We start from the raw sequence: 19,581 nt of genomic DNA, 5'->3' as shown, positions 1-19,581 counted from the left end.
ACATTCTGAAAGTTTTCATGAACCCTTTATGAAGTAGATTCTGTTTATGTCTTCATATTAAAGGTTAAAAAACCCAAGGAAATTTTTATATGTAAAAAGTCAAGAAAATCTTGACTTATATAATTTATTACAAAAACAGTTTTTAATAATTCACCTTTCAAAGTTATAATCTTTAATGGAACTAATTCCAAAACTGATTGAAATAACACTGTTCTACTAACAGATTCTTAGTAATTGCATTTTAGGGTTCTATTTAAAGGATATAGTATTTTGGCAGTTGACTCATTTGTTATTTTGTAAAGAATGTTTTTCAAGTTCAAATTAATGTTATGGGATGTTAGACAATGTCATTTGAAAATGCTCCTGGTATTTTAGTTTGAGAGCCTGGCTAGAGTTTTAGAATAAAGTTAATTTCTTTACTGACATTACATTAGTAATTTCAGTCATAGTAACTTTTTTAAACAAATTAAGCTCATTGAGTTTGTCAGATAGGAATCAACCTATTGAAAGTATGATATTAAAAAATGATGTATCATACTACTATTGTTTAATTATTATGTTGTGGAAAGTGTGTCAGCTGAACTATTAATATTAAGGATGACACATGCATGATTATGTCTGTATTGATATAATTTTGGAGGAGTAGACAAGTATAGTGGCATTAAAAGAAAGATTTGTACAAATTTAACTATTCCTAATCAAGTATGTGTTTGCTAGAAAAAGTGCAAGTAAATATGCACAGAAAACGGAGGGCACACCAATATCGACACAGCATCCCAATTAATTAATTTCAAAATGTTAAAACTGATGTGGTACAGAGTTGAATATGCAAGTTGTTTTGGGTTAGTTGTAAATACAGTTAAAATATATTTCAGAATGTAAACTTTAATTTAAGTTTTCCCTGATGCTTTAAAGTACTTCTTTGGAACCAGAGAGTTCCTTAAAATCTACTCTGAGTTCTGTTGATCTAGCCCAAATATTACTTTACACATGAATTGTTCAGTACAGGAGAGGTGTACAGTGAGTTGCTCAAAGTCATGCAGGTAATTGGTAGCAGTGATAATTTTAGATAAAATTTAGGTATCCTGATAGTTAGGTTATTGTTCTATCAATATAAACACTCCTTCCATAGTTATAGATTATAATTTGTGGAAAATGAAAGTTGGAAAAAGAATATGTACTTGCTATTTCATTACAATAGTAAAGATTTTTCTATCACTTTTAAGAGTTACTTGAGTTTTATGATAAGTATTTAAGTGTTCATGCTGTTTATTTGAAATATATAAGTATGCATACTTGCTAAAAGATTTTGTAACAGCTAGATATTAATGCTTTAAATATAACTGTGACTTATTTAGCAATATAAAATACCTCTACATATTTGAAAATCTTGACAGGTATTAAGTTCCTTGAATATTAAGATAAAATTTTGTGTTTAACTTGTTAGGTCTCTTGATGTTTTAAGTGTTGGTGTTTTGAAGGATCTTTCTGTATTTTACCGAAAAATGGTAAGGTTTATGTTATTTCAATGATACTACCAAATAAAACAGTATGTTAGACCAGACTTCTTAATGGAATAATTTCCTAATGAATTCTAATACATTAGGAACTTTTAGAAAATAGGACTTAGTATTTCTTTTGAGATCCCATAGATAAGAATGACAATCAAAATTGAAGATACTAAATAAGATTAGTATCTTATAATTCCCTTATAAATGAAAGCATGAGTCTTTTATTATTTATTGTTTACCAAAGGTCAGGACAGTGCAAAAGCACGGATTCACATGATCCCTAACAAATAGGTTAATTTGCATTTTTAATAAACGGGAGCTTTTTAGTCAAGGTTTTTGTTTTTTTGTATAACTTAATGAAATAAATTTTAATCAACCCACCTTGATTTAAATTTAAGAAATCATTAGGCATTCTAGACCTTTTCTAGTTAATGTCACCACATATTTAAACAAATGGGATATTATACCAGTTTTAAAAAGTCTTTGTAAATTTTGTATTTAAAAGGTGACAACTTGTTTTCTGTAGATTCCAGCAATGGCTAGAAGAGTCATTACACCATATCAAGATGGACCAGATATTAGCTATTTAGAACTACTAGAAGATGGAGATATTTTTTTGAAAGAAGAAATAAATAATGAACAAAATTACTCGTAAGCTCTGTTTCCTATTTTGTTTTCCTTTCCTTCCTCTCTTCTTCCTCCCCACCTTGCCTGCCCATCCCAGATCCTGGATACTTTTATAATGATATTGAAAGAAAAGAAGTGAGAAACATGACATAAAATGTATGCATTTATGTTCATTCTTCGACTTGGTATAGTACAAAGTAAATGAATAATTTATATTTGCAAAATGGGGGAAAAGGTACAGGGAGTAAGAAGCATAATTGGTAGGCACAAAATAGACAGGGAGGTTAAGAATAGTATAGGAAATGGAGAAGCCAAACAACTTGTATGTACAACCCATGGATATGAACTAAGAGGGGGAATACTGGAGGGAGGCGGGGTGCAGGGTAGAGGGGGATAAAGGAGAGGAAAAAAATGGGACAACTGTAATAGAATAATCAATAAAATATACTAAACAAAATAAAATTAAATATAAATATGAAAGGAAGGTAGCCTTCAGGCTATGCTTGTTGGGTTGAATTAGTGCATTTATCTTTATCTTTTTTGTAATTTATTTTTTAAATTATATTTTATTAATTATGCTATTACAATTGTCCTGATTTTTCCCCCTTTGTGCCCTTCCACCCAGCAGCCCCCACTCCCTCAGGCAATCCCCCACCAAAGTTCATGTCCATGGGTCCTGTGTATAAGTTCTTTGGCTACTCCATCTCCTATATTGTACTTTACGTCTCCGTGGCTATTCTGTAACTACCTATTTGTAGTTCTTAATCCACTCACATCCTCACCCATTCCCCCACACCTCTCTTCCATCTCGCAGCCAGCAAAAACACTCTCTGTATCCATGATTCTGTCTCTGTTCTTGTTTGCTTAGTTTGTATTTTAGATTCAATTGTTGATAGATTTGTATTTTTTGCCATTTTATTGTTCAGAGTTTTGATCTTTTTCTTAAATAAGTCCCTTTAACATTTCATGTACTAATGGTTTGGTGATGATGAACTCCTTTAGTTTTTTCTTCATGGGAAACTCTTTATCTGCCCTTCTGTTCTAAAATGATAGCTTTGCTGGGTAGAGCAATCTTGGCTATAGGTCCCTGCTCTTCATGACTTTGAATATTTCTGCCAATCCCTTCTAGCCTGCAACATTTCTTTAGAGAAATCAGCTGACAGTCTTATGGGGACTCCCCTGTAAGTGACTAACTTCTTTCCTCTTGCTGCTTTTAAGATTCTCTCTTTAGCTTTAATCTTTGCCTTTTAATTATGATGTGTCTTAGAGTGAGCCTCTTTGCATGCATCTTGTTTTGGATTCTCTGTGCTTCCTGGACTTGTATATCTATTTTCTTCACCAAATTAGGGAAGTTTTCTTTCATTTCCTTTTCAAATAGATTTCCAATATCTTGATCTTTCTCTTCTCCTTCTGGAACCTCTATGATGGGAATGTTGGATGTCTTGAAGTTGTCCCAGAGGCTGTTTATACTACCCTCATATTATTGTATTCTTTTTTTCTTCCTGTTGTTCTGATTGGCTATTTTTGCTTATGTTCCAAATCCTTGATTTGATTCTCAGCTACATCCACTCCACTGTTATTTCCCTGTAAAGTGTTCTTTATTTCAATTAGTGTGTCCTTCATTTCTGACTGGATCTTTTTTATGCTGCTGAGGTCCTCACTAAGTTCCTTGAGCATCCTTATAACCAGTGTTTTGAACTCTGCATCTGATAGATTGCTTATCTCCATTTTGTTTCGCTCTTTTTCTCTAGTTTTGATCCATTCTTTCATTTGGGCCATGTTTCTTTGTCTCCTTGTTTTGGCAGCCTCCCTGTGTTTGTTCCCATGTATTACGTAGAGCTGCTTTGACTCTGTGTCTTGATAGTGTGGCCTAATGTAGTAGGTGTCCTGTAGAGTCCAGTGACATGGCCTCTCCTATCACCCAAGCTGGCTATTTGAGGTGTACCCTTTGTATGGGCTTTGGTTGCTGCTGGCAGATCAATGGGAGGGATTTAGCCAGGCCAGTCAGCTCCAAGGGCTGACTGTGACCAGTGACTACCAACCTCCGTCCTTTGTGGAGGGTCAGTTGTTCAGGGGCAGGGTGGAGGTACTCTGACGTGGTCTGTAACTATCCACTGGGTGCACAGGCTCAGGGGTTTCCTGGGTGGTACAGGCCACAGTCAGCCCCCACCTGTGTTTTCCCTGGGCTACTGTGCCTGAGCTATAAAGTAATCTGAGATGACTGCTGCTAGTGCTGGGCCTCACTGAGGCCAGCTGTTGCTTGTTTGAAAGGATTTAGGAAGTGGTGCATCATGAGCCAAGACCAACCATTCCATATGGACAAGCAGCTTGGGTAGGCCCGTAAGTTGGGTAGGGCAGAGTCTCTGGGGATCTCCAAGGCTGGCCAAACAGTGTTAGCCAGGTTGATGGAGTCTCAGACATGGCATCTGCTTGCAGGCTTAGTGGCTCTGTGGAGGAGGCATTATAGAAAGGACAATGGCCTCTGCTCACCTTGATGCCAGACACTTCAGTTTCTTCCTGTATGCCACTGATGCCTTTCAAGCTGCTACCCCAGTGCTAGAGCTCAGAGGGAGTGAGTCTGAGTAGGTGAGTTTGTGTGTGGTGAGTTTAAGAGGAACCTCTAAGAAAAGAACCTCTTGGGGCTCCAGAAGTTTCTTCCACTGACTGAATCCCTGCTCTTGTTTGTAGCCAGAAGTTATGGGGACTTACCTTCCTGGCATTGGTACCCTGGGCTGGGGGGCCTGGTGTGGGGCTTGGTTTCCTTGCTCCTGAGATATCCCTCCCAAATTTTTATCTACCACATGTGGGAATGGGACCAGCCCATTCTGTGTCTGCGTCCCTCCTACCAGTCCTGATGGATGTGATTTCTTTAATTCTATAGTTGTCACACTTCCTTTCAACTTGATCTCTGACAGCTCTGAATAATTGTTCTATTTTTATTTGTAATTTTGTTTGGGTGTACGTAGAGGGGAACCATGTCTGTCTGTGCTGCCATCTTGACCGGGAGTCCGCATTTGTCTTAACTACCTTCCTAAACCCTGCCGAGGTTAAAGAAATAGAAAAAGCGTAATGAGCTAAAGCCCAAAGAAGAGGAAAGGGGAAGACAGCAGTCAGGAAATGCTGTTAATTATGGAAACTGGAAAGAGGTTTCCTAGCATTTAGTGACTTAGAACAGGAAAAAACTAAAAGAGAATTCTGGAAAGTCTTAAGAATTAGAGGAATCAGGTTTATGAAGACCTAAGTGGGTGGTTGGATTTGGTAAAGAGCATTTATTTTTTCCGAACCCTATTCAACCAAGTGATTGATCCTCCCCCACCTTGGTATGAAAATTAGAGATTTGCCCTCTGGAGAGGATGAACCACTTCTAGATTTTTTTCCATAGAAAACTTGACTGGTTTAAGAGATGTGGCCTATAGTGAGTAATGTTTGGGAGTCCTCCAACGAAGTATCCCGGGTTCTAGGTGTTCTTATGGTGGGGCCAACCGTTTGACAGGCCCTCTTAGATTCCAGTTCATGTTTTAGTTGTTCCAGTTCATGACTCACTTATCAGCTGCTAGTAGAATTACTTCTACTTGGTAAATGACGTGTTAGAATCTTTGGTTTGGTTGTTCAAGTCATTTACTATATATATGTGATGTGTGCATTTGTGTAGTAGTGTACTGTGTAGCTTGCTGAAAAACATCCCGAGTTCCAGATAAATTCTTTTTTTAATCCCTTTTCTAGAGTTTGGTAGCATTTGGGATACTTGGAAGTTTATAGGTATCTGACTTAGATGTATGATGTTATTATGTTAAAAATTTATAATAAAATGTTTAGCATTGACAAATGTTGTCCTTTACAAAATAATTATATTCACAGCTGACCTGTGTAAGTGTTGATGAATTATATAATTAATTTTTAGTAAAAAAGGGGGTGGTTGTAGTTCTCACAGGTAATTTTATTTTCCTTTCCTCATTAGTAATACTTAATTTAGGGAGTTAAGCATTCCCTGAAATGTTTTAAAAGTTATCAGCAAATGTTTCTCATTCTAGATTATAGTTTATAATATCTTTTATGTGAACATGTGCAGTATTTTACTTTTCAAAGGATTTTCTTGTAACCATCTTGTTTCTAACTTTCACAGAAATGCTACTGTCAGGACAGTTAGTAGTATCACACTGTGAAATTGAGTCATTTGCTCCAGACCACATAGATAAATGTGACTACAGCATATGTCATGTGTTTTCTCAACATGCATAGTTCTTTTATTTTTTAAAATGACTTTTATGTGTGCTTTTTCCTAGAGAAAGTATGTTCAAGAAGGCAAAAACAAAAGCAAAAAAGAAGCCACGAAAGCGTTCAGATAGTTCTGGAGGTTATAACCTTTCAGATATTATTCAGAGCCTACCATCTACAGGTTAGTGGAAAGTGTTTCAGGATAGATTTCTGGATCTAATCTTTCATGTCTCTGTTCATTATATAATTCATTTAACATGTAGTAAATACTATTATATGCTATCTCTGGTGCTGGTGAAATAGAAAATTGTGTTGGGGGCTACAGAAAATGATAGTCCTTGTAATAAGTACTCTGAAGTTTGCTGTGGAACATGCAGACTAATCTGAGAAGCTTGATAGGAAGTATCTCTTAGAGGAAAGTGATACCTGAGCTGGATCTTGAAGAATGAAGAGAAGTTAGCCAAAAAAAAAGGGAGGCAGATAGACCTGCTCAGAGAAGGGGATAATATGTTCCCTAGCCTACAGGCAATAAAAAGAACTGCACGTTTCTTTTGCATATAGTTCAACATTGCCCGGCTGTATAGGGTGTGTGCAGATAGGAGATAGGTTAAAGAGGGCCATATTTTGGAGGGTATTGCATGTCAAACTGAGGTATTTGGATTTTATTCTGAAGGCTGTTGTTAGCTTTGGATGGGTTTTTAAACAGATGTGACTGGATAAGATTGATGTTTTTAGAGAGACCACTCTGTCAAGTGGCATGCGAAGCTAGTGGAGGAAGGCAAAATATGACAGAGAGAATGTTATCATGTGGATTCAGTTCATATATATCAGTGCTCTGAGGGAGATGTCAAGTGAGATGCTATTCATGTGCATGAGGAAGTATAGAATCCACAGTAGAAACAACATATTTTCTATGTAGGCATTATGTTAGCCTGTTGCAAAGTACAGGTTCTATAATTTTTCTACAATTTTTTCCTTGTTTTTATTTTGAAAATATTTAACTTGCTGAAAAGATGGGAGAAAAATACCATGAACACCTTATACCCTTAGACTTCATCCACATTGTTGGTTACCTCTTGACCACATTTGCTTTTTCTTGCTGTCTTTTCTGTTGCATGCTCTCCTCCCTCATCCTCCAAACACTCTGCACGCACACTTTAAAAAAACTGATTTATTCACTTGGAAGTAAATTGTAGATGTGACATTTCCCCATAAACTTTTATGTGAATGTCCTGAGAATAAGGATGTGCTACACTACCACAATACCATCATCACATCTGATGCAATTACATTAATTCATTATTATTATCTAATAATACGGTTTATATCCAGGTTTCCCTAATTGTCTAAAAATGTTTTATAACATTTTTTGTTTTAGCTTTTTAAAAAATCTAGTATCTTATCAAGGTTGATTTTGCAGTTTCTTATTAAAATCTCTTTACTATCTTTTTAAAATTATATTTTATTGTTTATACTATTACAGTTGTCCCAATTTATTCTCCTGTCCCTTCCACCCAGTCTCACCCCACTCAGGATATCCCCACACCATTGTCCATGGCCATGGGTGATACACGTATGTTCTTTGGCTACTCTATTCCCTATGCTGTACTTTACATCCCCATGAGTATTCTGTGACTGCTAATTTGTACTTCTTAATCCCTTCACCTTTTTCATGTTAGTATCTTTTAACTAAGATTAGCACCCCTCCTGTCATTTTGTCTTGGAAAGATCAGGCCAGGGGAATTACAGTGTCCCACATTCTAGACTCATTGATTAGATTCAGATTAAACTGCCTAAATTTGATTTCTTTAGATAAAAATATGAACTGACTATTAAATAATGACATTACAGTATGGCTTTCAGAAACGATAGGTGTGTCTATAGCAGTAAGATATAACCTGATAAAATTTCTATCAGCATATTTTCAGTCAACCTTGTACAAGTAACTTTGAAAAATACAACTGCACATTGTTTTGTGTTCCTGTGGGGAATAAATAGCTGCAATTCAGGGCAAAGGAATAATATCTTTTATGTTTAATAAAACACTACAAATGAGCTACTTGACATGCTTGATAAAGCTCAAAGGAATAAATAATGTAAGAACAGTTATTTTAGATAACAGAAGATATAAAAAAGATAAGCACTGAAGAATGGTTTCCCAATTACCAAATTCCTCTCCTGATTCCTGTTTTAGGACTTTAAAAACTTTTTAAGTTTGTGATTTTGTGCTCTCTGTGTTGTATGAATTACCTCTAATCCTTAGGAGGCATGGGTGAATTGATGGAAGGATGAAAGAATGTATAGACAGACAGTTTTGGGACTTGATTTTCCAGTCACCTTAAAAAACTTATGGAAAAGTAGATACTTGGTTTGTTTTAAATAATGTTATTGTTAGCATATGTGTTAGTGGTAGCATTTTCAGAGCTGGAAGAGACATTAGTAATGAACTAATTTATATCCCTTTTTTTAAAGTTAAGGAAATGGCCTTAGAAAACTTACGTGATTTGAGGTAGTGACCAACAGAAATAGATTTATATTCTGATCCCATTTTTATATTATTCCTGCTGTACCACTCTATGTGGCCAAATCAGGTAATGATTGAAAGGTCAAATTTAATTGGGGGCCAAAGAGATGTATTCTGGAAGAAAATTTGAGTATGAGGCAAATTTCATCAAGATAGTTTGTGAAGGTTTAACACTTATTTGAGTTTATCTTTAAAATTAGACGAAAGACATTCTGTGAAAAATACTTTTTTTACCCCAAATAATGGTTGGCTACTTTAATCATCCTCTTTATTAGATTTATTTCTGATTGACTTTTGGTAGCATTTCAGTGTTAAATATGCTCTCTTAGATAAAAGTTTGCCTTTCTTAAAAATACTTAAAATATTATGGTGGAAAAAGTTTGAATGTTATTTCCAAACTCCATTTTAGTGATGATTACCACAAAAGAGGCATATATCTTGTCAAGGTGATTTACTTTAAAAAGAATAACACTTATTTGAATATATGAGAGATGGTATCTCTTATTTGTTTTTAAATCAACTGTGCAATTTTTAGTTACAGTCTATATAATGTGTTTATTTTGCTACTTCATTTAGTTTGAACTAAATTTGCAATATGTGAAAATAAACACATTTACTTTTTATTCTGTTTTTATTTGAAATAATTCTGATCTGCTAATGAATCTGGATACCAGGTGTGGCAGGGAGACAAGTGTTTAGCCTTCTTAAGAGAAGAAATGGTGTTTTCATTTCATAACTACTCTGTTGCTTTAGGTGATGAGCTAATAAAAATAGTTCTTAATCCACAGTTTTTTTTGGGGGGAGAAGGAAACCATATGTAGAACACAGTTGGCTTCAGCAAAGCCTGTGCTACTGAGCCAATCCACTAGATGTGAGGTAGAAAGGCTTCAGTGCTCCTCCCACACAGAATGGGCACCACACAATCCCCCTCTGTGTGGGTGCAGAGACCTCTGTACAGAGAGACGGATGTGAAAGGGAAAGGGTAAGGGTCTACAGTTTATTTTGTCTTCTTTATTTTTATGTGGAAAAGAATTTCCGAATTGCTTTTTAAAACAGATCCCAAAGAACTGTCTTCTTGGGATCATTGTATAATTGGTACATAATTGAAACTTGTTTTAAGTCTAGATTTTAAATCTCCATTTCAGTTTTCATTTCAACTGATTTCTTCATTTAGGTTGAATTATTAAAATTTTGGTATAGTGGCTATAATTTAAATACTAAGTCTGGATAAATGGAAGCCTTTGGCTTTATTTGGTATATTGAATGTGATACATATATGTTTAATGTACATATATTTAACTATATATGTTTTAAATTTACGTTTTAGGATTATTAAAGTCTGGTAAGACCAATTCAGTGGAATCTCTTCTGGAACTGCTGACATCAGACTCTGAAGGAAGCTATGCAGGAGTGGGTAGTCCTAGAGATTTACCATCCCCTGATTTCACAACAGGGTTTCATTCAGATAAGATTGAGGTTTGTTTCTACTCATCTTTTAATGTACTCTGTTCTTAACTTCAGAATTTAGGGTTATAGACAGTTTATCTTTCATTTTGTTATTTTTACTTTAAAACACTATCCTCGCTGGTTTATAGTAAAATATAATTGACATAATATATGTAGTTAGTTTTTAAAAATATGTATGTTCTAGTTTTAAAGATTTTTATTTTTTAGTATATTTTATTGGTTATGCTATTACAGTTGTCCCAACTTTTCTCCATTTGTCCCCCTCTGCCCAGTATGCCCTTCCTTCCAGCAATCTCCCTCAACCCTTAGTTCATGTCCACGGGTCATGCATATAAGTTCTTTGGTTTCTCCATTTCCTATACTATTCTTAATATCCCCCTGTTTTGTACTTACTAATTATGTTTCTTAATCCATGCACCTTTTCCCCTATTTTCCCCTTCCCAGCTGATAACCCTCCATGTGATTTCCGTTTCTGTGATTCTGTTCCTGTTCTGGTTGTTTGCTTAGTTTGTTTTTGTTTTTAAGGTTCAGTTGTTGATAGCTGTGAGTTTGTTGTCATTTTAATGTTCATAGTTCTGATCTTTTTCTTAAATAAGTCCCTTTAGCATTTCATGTAATAATGGCTTGGTGATGATGAATTCCTTTAGCTTTACCTTGTCTGGGAAGCACTTTATCTGCCCTTCCATTCTAAGTGATACAATAATCTTGTCCTTGCTTTTCATCACTTTGAATACTTCTTATCAGTCCCTTCTTGCCTCCAAAATTCCTTTTGAGAAATCAGCTGATAGTCTTTCGGGAACTCCTTTGTAGGTAACTGTCTCCTTTACTCTTGCTGCTTTTAAGATTCTCTGTCTTTAATCTTTGGCATTTTAATTATGATGTGTCTTGGTGTGGACCTCTTTGAACCCAACTTGTTTGGGACTCTCTGTGCTTCCTGGACTTGTATGTCTATTTCCTTCTCCAAATTAAGGAAGGATAATTAAGGATTTTCTTTCATTATTTTTTCAGATAAGTTTTCAATTTCTTGCTCTTCCTCTTCTGCTTCTGGCACCCCTATGATTTGGATGTTGATACATTTAAAGTGGTCCCAGAGGTTCCTAAGCCTCTCCTCATTTTTTTGAATTCTTGTTTCTTCATTCTGTTCTGGTTGAATATTTATTTATTTTGTTCCAAATTGTTGATTTGAGTTCTGGTTTCTTTCCATTCACTGTTGGTTCCCTATATATTTTTATTTCACTTAGTGCATCTTTCATTTCTTCCTTTATTTTGTGGCCATACTCAGTGAGTTCTCTGAACATCCTGATCACCAGTGTTTTGAACTCTACATCCGATAGGCTGGCTATCTCCATTTTACTTAGTTCTTTTTCTGGAGTTTTGTTCTGTTCTTTCATTTGGGCCATATTTCTTTGCCTTCTCAATTTGGCAGCCTCCCTGTGTTTGATTCTGTGTTAGGTAGAGCTGCTTTGACTCTCTAGTTTGGTAGCATGGCCTATGTAGAAAAGGTACCTCTAAATTGTGTGGAGCTGATTTTGGGGTAATTACCAGGGCGGGACAATCTGCTTCACCATTTTGTGGCTCTTTGTTGGGGTCCGGGGGTGGGACTCTGAGATGGGACAGTGCTGCTGCCTTGCCTCTGGAGGCCTGCCTCACACCCTGCTTCCAGTTGCCTCACCCACCTACCATATGCAATTGGCTCCCCTCCAGCTGCTGCAGTAGGGTTTGCATACATTCTAAGCCTGTGTGGGCCCTTTAAGAGGCAAAAATTCAGCAGTTTCTTCCACTGCCCCAACCCCTACTGGTTTTTACAGCAAGAAGTAATGGGGGTTTATTTTCCCAGTGCTGGAACCCTGTGCTATGCAGTCTGGTTTGGGGCTGGATCACTCACTAGCAAGGTATCCCTCCTGATTTTTATCCACCATATGTGAATGTGGGTCCATCTTTTCTGCCGCCACTACCACCACCACTTCTTCATGCCACACCACCTCTCCACCCCCTCTCTGTGACTCTGCTCCTTCTACCCTTCTGAATGAATGCGCTTCTTTAAATCATTGGTTGTCAGACTTCCACAGAGCTCAAATTTCTGACAGTTCTGGGTGTTACTTGTGTTTGAGATCTGGTTGTAATTCTGTAGTTGTGCAAGGAGACCAAGCATGTCTACCTATACCTTCATCGTGACCGGAAGTTAGTTTTAAAGATTTTAATGGCAGTTTAGAGCACTCTATGGTGTTTTATTTCTAATCTTTCTACAACTAAAATTCATATTTATGTAAAATATAGGAACACTGTATAGATACATTGAAGAATATATTTATAGTTAAATTATTTTTTGTAGTATCAGTTAACACCAGCTAAATATTGTCAAAGGAAAATTATTTTGGATGTAAGCTTAATTTCAAATTCTGCAGTCTCTTTTTCTCCATGGTGTTAATTGAAGCAATATAATCTGGAATGGAGTTCTAATCTAGCACAGTTCCCATTAAGATTCAGAATTTCTAGTCTGTTCAACTGTGGGAGGCCATTTTTAAAGACATCTCTTGTTTTATTCCACAATTGTGAATCTACAGGAAAGGAAAATGTTTAACTTACTAAATACAAAGTCATTTGTTTTCTAACCTCTATACATACTCAGAACATCAGAACCAGAAATTTCTAAGACAGTGAGAGATTTACCCTTTCTTAGAATCCTTTAGGCCTCAAGGATTTGATTTATTTATTTATTTATTTATTTATTTATTTATTTATTTATTTATTTATTATTTTTCCCCCCGGCCCATGTGGCTCAGTTGGTTGAAGCATCCTCCTGTAACTGTAAGGTTGTGGGCTGACTTTTCAGTCAGGGCACATACCTAGTGTGCAGGTTCAGTCCCTCCCGTAGATCTGGGTGCCTGTGGGAGGCAACCAATTAATGTTTCTCTCTGACGTTGATGTTCTCTCCTTTCCTTTCTCCCTATGGAACAAAAAATGTCCTCGGGTGAGGATAAAAATAATAATAAAATAAATAAATGTTTTTTTTAATGTAAGGTAGAAATTGTGGGGGTAATTCATATTAACACTAGGACTGGTCTGGAATACAGTTGAGGTTTAAAGGAAGGTTGAAGCTGTGAATATCTGGCAAGAATAGAAGAATCTTATATGGCAGGGGAAATAACCATTTTAACAACTTCCTTCACCTTGAATAGTAGCAATAGTTTTAGGGTCTATTTTGAAGTGCCAATATTATGTGAGTTTAATTTTATCAGAGTATTTCAATTACATTCAGAGGGAATTATACATTTTTACTAAACTTTCATTTTGCCTGATATTAAAATCTTTGTCTTTCATTTTGAAGTTACTGCTTCATATGTTACTGGAACAACTTGTATTTATTTACATTTTTGTTTAGTACTCATGCACATAGGGATTTAATATGCACACTTATTTCCCTAAAAATTATTTCCAAAGCTCAAAATAATTGAGTTACAGTCGCTGAACCAGTTTGAGAACTGGCTAAGGCACTAAACTATAGAACTGAATTGGAAATGCTAGATGATTGTTGTCATACGGTTTTACTCTTTAACATTTCAGTACCAACTTGTGTTAGCTGCTCTAGGTGCTTCCTCTTTTGTTCACTTGTTAAATGTTATTTTTTTTACCCTCAGGGGAAAACAAAACCATATGTTAATGGTACACCTCCTACATATTTCAGAGAAGATTTAAAACCATGGGAAAAATCACCAATACTTAAAATTTCTGCTGCACAGCCCATTCCGAGTAACAGAATTGATAATTCAAACTCCTGTAGTTGGGTTGCTGGCTCTTTCAGGTAGGATATTCATTTTGTGCCATACCTGTTAGTCTGAAAAAATATTATTCATTTTTAGTCGATATTTTTAATGAAGCACATTTAAAAATTTTAATACAGATTTATAAGATGATACACAGAAAGTTACCTAGAAGCATACAAATTACTAAGTGGCTAAAGTAAGCTCTTTATTACTGCCAGACAAAATTTAATTGCCTTTGTATTGCCATCAGTGAATACTAGTAAATACTGTCACACAAATATAATGACTTTATATCAGCTATTTTTGGGGGGGGGGGATAGTATATATTAGTTAAAAATATCACCCAGGAAGACCATTTTGTCATTTTTAGGCTTACTGTATCTTTTTTTTTTAGCACATTAAAGGGGTATTTAAGATGGCATAAAATGTATTGTTATTCACAGTTAATTTTCAAAGGATATTTAATGTTATGCTGTGCTTTTAACTTAAACTGTATTTTATCTTTTATTTAGAAGTCAGTTTTTAAAACTGAAGGAATAGATAGATATAATTAAAATGAAGTATTTTTTTCAGTGTTTATTGAGCTTGTGTTTCATCTTTATATACCTACTGTGCTTTATAATATTCTAAAACTTTTAATTGACTTACAGTTATATTATTTGGATGATTTGTGTCATTGTTTTGAAACATACTGTATTTTGCACAGTTGGAATGAAGATTTATTTTGTCCCAGTGTATGTTCCTTCATGGTCTAAAGGTAGTTTGAAATTTAGTCTCAAATTTTTTTGCCTAAATAATATATTTGTGAGAACACCTAGTAGCATTTTCTAATCACTACTGTTAGACTATTTTAAAAACATATTTTAATAATACCTTGGGGTAAAGTCAGAAAAACAGATTGGCTATTTCTAAAGATTGTAGAATTTTTTTCTCATTATGGGGTAACTCTCTCATTATGGTGGGTCTCTAAATATTGTTGAGCATCCCCAAGTTTTCCATTAAATGTTTTTTTCTTAACAGTAGACAGCAGTAAGAATTTTGTTTGTTAAAAATAAAAGGAAAGAATATAATTTTTAAGTTCCATTGATCCTGAAGGATAAGAATTTAGATGGAACTTTGAGTCCATCTACCTGAGTTAGATAAGTCATGAGTCTTTCTGTTTCTTGGCTTGTATTTTTCTTCAAGAGTTTCGATTATATTACTTAACCATTATGACTTTGGATGCATTTTAGTAGTAATTTACGTATGTATATATATAAAATTAGCTCTCATTCAAAATATCCTTTTTGAAGTTGGCCACAGCTGATGAAACAGACCTAAATTGTCCTCTCATTATAAATCTTAAATGTAATTTACAGTTTCAGTGAAGTTTCGAGGTAGGGCTTTATGGATAAATGAATGCATTGTAAAGTAACTTTTATGTCTTTTAGTCCTGTCAGCCCTCCTGTCATGGATCTCAGAACCATCATGCAAATTGAAGAAAATAGACAAAAATGTGGAACAACACCAAAGACAAATTTGGGGTTAGTTTAAAAAATGATAAAAAAGGAGAGACCATGTTGTGTTGTAGTTCTGCCCTAAAGAATTGGAAATACCTACTGGACCTTTCTTATTATTTTTCTGCATTTTATGTTCAAGTTAATTATAAGTTCTTTCCTAGATAGTTCAGCCTGCATAACATATTTTCTAATAATGAGCTAAAGACTTAGTTAGGTTGATAGTCCAGCTCTTGTGGAATACAGTATTTAATGCCAGAAACTTGCCTTTAAAATGATCATTGTGGACTAGTTCTGGTGCAAGTGTATTAATAAGTAGAAGACTCACTTGATCACTGATAGTATAAACTGATATTATCACTGTTGAAACTTTGTGGCCATTTTGATTCAACAATAGTAAGACCATATCAAACAGAAAATTACCTGTAACCTTCATTAAGCAGAAATTAATGTTAATTGGTTTAATTTAATTTCTAATAAAATGATTTCTTATGGAATTAAACTTTCTCAGAGGTAGTGAAACTAATTGGTTTAATTTAACTTAATTTCTAGCAAAATGATTTCTCCTGGAGTTAAACTTTCTCAGAAGCAACGAAAAATGATTGCAATGACTACCAAGGAAAATAATTCAGGAATGAACAACATGGAAACAGGTTTAACTGTTCTTCCAAAATCCTCAAAACCAGCACATGCATGGTATGGTCTGATTTTAATAAAATAAGCATAGATCTGTGCCTTATTAGCTTTTAAAGTAGTTCTTGGCTTTTGGATCTTATTTTCCCATCTTTTCAAATATTTCATTTTCCTCTTTGTTTTTAGTTAAAAACTGTTCCTTGGGAAATAAACATAAGTTTCTTTTTGTTTGTTTTGACAAGTACATCATGGTTTTCAAGTTTTTCATAAATAGATATATTCTTTTTGGTATTTTAATTAGTGTTTATTGAGAAAGCATTTTAAAGAGCATTCTTTTTTCATTTTCTATAATAAGTATACAGGGGTGGGCAAAAGTAGGTTAAAAGTTGTAAGTACATGAAACACAGTTTATTCATACATTATTATTTATTTATTAATTACTGTACTATTTGAGCCCTTATGGGATTGCACCTAAGTGCATTGTGCCACTGTGACATTCTTTTGAGTTAATAAAGGACTGTTGTAATAATCATAATCTGCATACCTTTTTTCATACGAATAACTAACTATAAGCCTACTTTTGCCAATGAACGCCTGTATATTATGGAAAAATGTGTTAAAAGCAAACTTTTTTACTATCTTAATTTCTTTGTCCTTCTGTGTGCATCATGGATATCTTTACATTCTTATAATCGAAGATTGTCATTGTTTCTTCTTAAAGCAGAGCTATTTATATAATGGTGTATTATATACATTTTCTCCATTAGAATTTACCCATAATGGCAGCATTAATAGGAATAATCTTCCAAAAAGTCAGGTAGCAATTTTGAGATGTGCAAAATATGTTGTACTTTCTGTTCCTCTCTAATTCTTCCTTTTCTTTGTAACTGATATAATAATTGGCAATCAGTGCTAGAGCAAAACTACCTGGGTGGTGCAGAGGGCAAGAAGGAGATCAGTAGAACCTTATTTCTCACAAGCATTGAATAGAGTCTTGGAGACTACTGTAGGATTGGGGGAATCCCTTCACAGCTTCCAATGCCACATTTTTCTATTTGTCAGAGGAAATATTTTTCCCAAGTAAAGTGTAAATTGTTTTGAGAGAATGACAATTCATTTTATTGTGAGTGCCACCAATGAGACTAAATCAGTGTCTTTAGCTACTAGTAGATCTAAAGCATGATCACAGAAACAGAAACAAGTTTGGGAAAGCCCAAGTAAAAAAGAAAAGAGTATGTAAGACTTTAGAGAATTGGTTTAGTAGAATGTTTTAATTTATTTGTATTAGTTTTGTACCTTCTACGTGCAAGGCACTGTTCCTGTTTTTGGTGATAAGGCAGTGTATAAGACTGATTTGGTCACTGCTTCTTAGGATTTATGGAGTAGCTGTTAAAACATTGAGTTGTGTTTTCCCTAATCAAAAGTATGGAAAAGATAAAAAAAAGAGCTCTCAAGATACTAAATTTATGGTCATATGAGAGAATTAACTAAGCACATGAGAAAGCTTTGGGCTTAGTGATATAGTTTTAGTCATGCCGTCAATCAGTTTTCTTATTTAAAAACAAAAAGTGACTAAAAGAGGAACAAACAGTGATCGCTCAAAGTAGGGAATCCAACTAATGGAAATGTTGAATTTCTTGAGGCAGAATTTCAGCCCTAATTAAAAATTTTAAATCATATTAAAACACAAATATAGTTTAAAATTTGATTGTATGGTAGTGCTCCAAGGCTTATAATGAAAGACAACAGCTCCCTGCCCCAAACCTTCCCTCTTGTGTCTGGTTAGGGGTTCCCTTAAGACTATGAGCTGATTTCTGAAAAGAAACCATGCAAGCAAGAAGGGGCTGGAAACAGGTATTCAAAGTGATGAAAAGCAAGGACTCACATCCAAGATTACTCTATCCAGCAAAACTATCATTTAGAATGGAAGGGCAGTTAAAGCGCTTCCCAGATGAGGTAAAGTTCAAAACTATGAACAGTAAAATGACAACAAACTCAAACTATCAACAACTGAACCTAAAAACAAACAAACAAACAAAAAAAAAACAAGCAAACTAGAACAGTAACAGAAATGGAAATCACATGGAGGGTTATCAGTGGGGAGTGGGATGGGGGAGAATGGGAGGAAAGGTACAGGGAATAAGAAACATAATTGGTAGGTACAAAATAGACAGGGTGAGGTTAAGAATAATATAGGAAATGAAGAAGCCAAAGAACTTACATGTATGACCCATGGACATGAACTAAGTACAGGGCGATACTGGAGGGAATGGGGGTACCAGACTAGGGAGGTAAAGGGGAGAAAAAACGGGACAACTGTAATAGCATAATTGATAATATATACTTTTAAAAAAGGCCACTCAGCAAAAAAAAAAATAAGTATATGGTTAGAGAGGCGGGCCCAAGATGGTAGTAGCATTCATAGAGGCTGGGCTCACCCCCTCCTCAAGAACACATCAAATGTACACCTGTATTTAGAGCATTTCCTCCTAAAAGACAATTACGAGCCAATTGAATAGCTTCTGCACAAACAAGCAAGAGAGAGAGTCTGCCTAGAAAAGACTGGGAACCACAGGAGGTCTCCAGGAGGTGAAGGATCAACCCAAGATCAGAGGAATCAGTGAGTGCTGTTTATATTTCCCCTGAATTGGATAGCAGTTGGGAGTTCCATCTAGGATCTCTGGCCAACTGACCTATAGGGCACTGGGGTGCATTCATAGCCACCCTTCCTGGAGGTAGATCTAGCAGAAACACGGGGGCTCTATAACTTGAATACAAGAGTCCCCTTTAACCACAGAATGATCCAGCAGGTACAGCACTTGCTTTTCCATGTATCTAGTGGGCTGTGCACACAAGACACCAGCCTCAAGAGAGGGCCCAGCTAACAAAATGCTGTAGTACCCACCTGCAGGACTACCCTGAGTAGAGGAAGTGCAGAGATAGTGGGGCACTGCTCTGTGCCCACGTGGGGCTGCTGCTCCTGGAGAGAGTATGGAGCTAGTAAGATGCTGCAGGACCCACACACAGGACTGCCCTACAGAGAAAGTGTGGAGGTAGTGGGGGCACTGCTGCACATTATGTGCCTGTCCTGACTACAGCTGGCTTAGTAAATGTACAGTGATCATAGTGAGTCAACCACTTAAAAAAGCTAATAGGAGTGTTAAAGATAATTAGCAAAATTAACTATAACTACAATAAATTATTAGGGGATACAAACACACACACACACAAAACTATGGCATCAGAAACAAAAAAGCAGAGAGGGCATAAAATATATCAATCCCCTTTTTAGAATGTGATTAAAGTTAAATGCCTATTAGCTTAAAGTAGATATTGGTGGATAT

General features: G+C 35.4%; 1 protein-coding gene across 2 annotated transcripts in view; it reads left to right on the top strand.

Annotated features, from left to right (window-relative positions):
- The window catches only part of IBTK (inhibitor of Bruton tyrosine kinase), an 82,886-nt gene that overhangs the window by 43,426 nt on the left and 19,879 nt on the right, over nt 1-19,581 (top strand). For both annotated transcript variants that reach the window (XM_045184814.2, XM_024576684.3), the window contains exons 19-25: nt 1,448-1,508; nt 2,038-2,162; nt 6,422-6,534; nt 10,205-10,353; nt 13,983-14,146; nt 15,539-15,631; nt 16,157-16,300. In XM_045184814.2, coding sequence (XP_045040749.2) covers nt 1,448-1,508; nt 2,038-2,162; nt 6,422-6,534; nt 10,205-10,353; nt 13,983-14,146; nt 15,539-15,631; nt 16,157-16,300 — 849 coding nt within the window. The remainder of the gene's footprint in view (nt 1-1,447; nt 1,509-2,037; nt 2,163-6,421; nt 6,535-10,204; nt 10,354-13,982; nt 14,147-15,538; nt 15,632-16,156; nt 16,301-19,581) is intronic.

This window comes from Desmodus rotundus, chromosome 11 (assembly GCF_022682495.2).
Source record: "Desmodus rotundus isolate HL8 chromosome 11, HLdesRot8A.1, whole genome shotgun sequence".
Lineage (NCBI taxonomy): Eukaryota > Metazoa > Chordata > Mammalia > Chiroptera > Phyllostomidae > Desmodus > Desmodus rotundus.
This window is presented reverse-complemented; position numbering and strand designations above follow the sequence as displayed.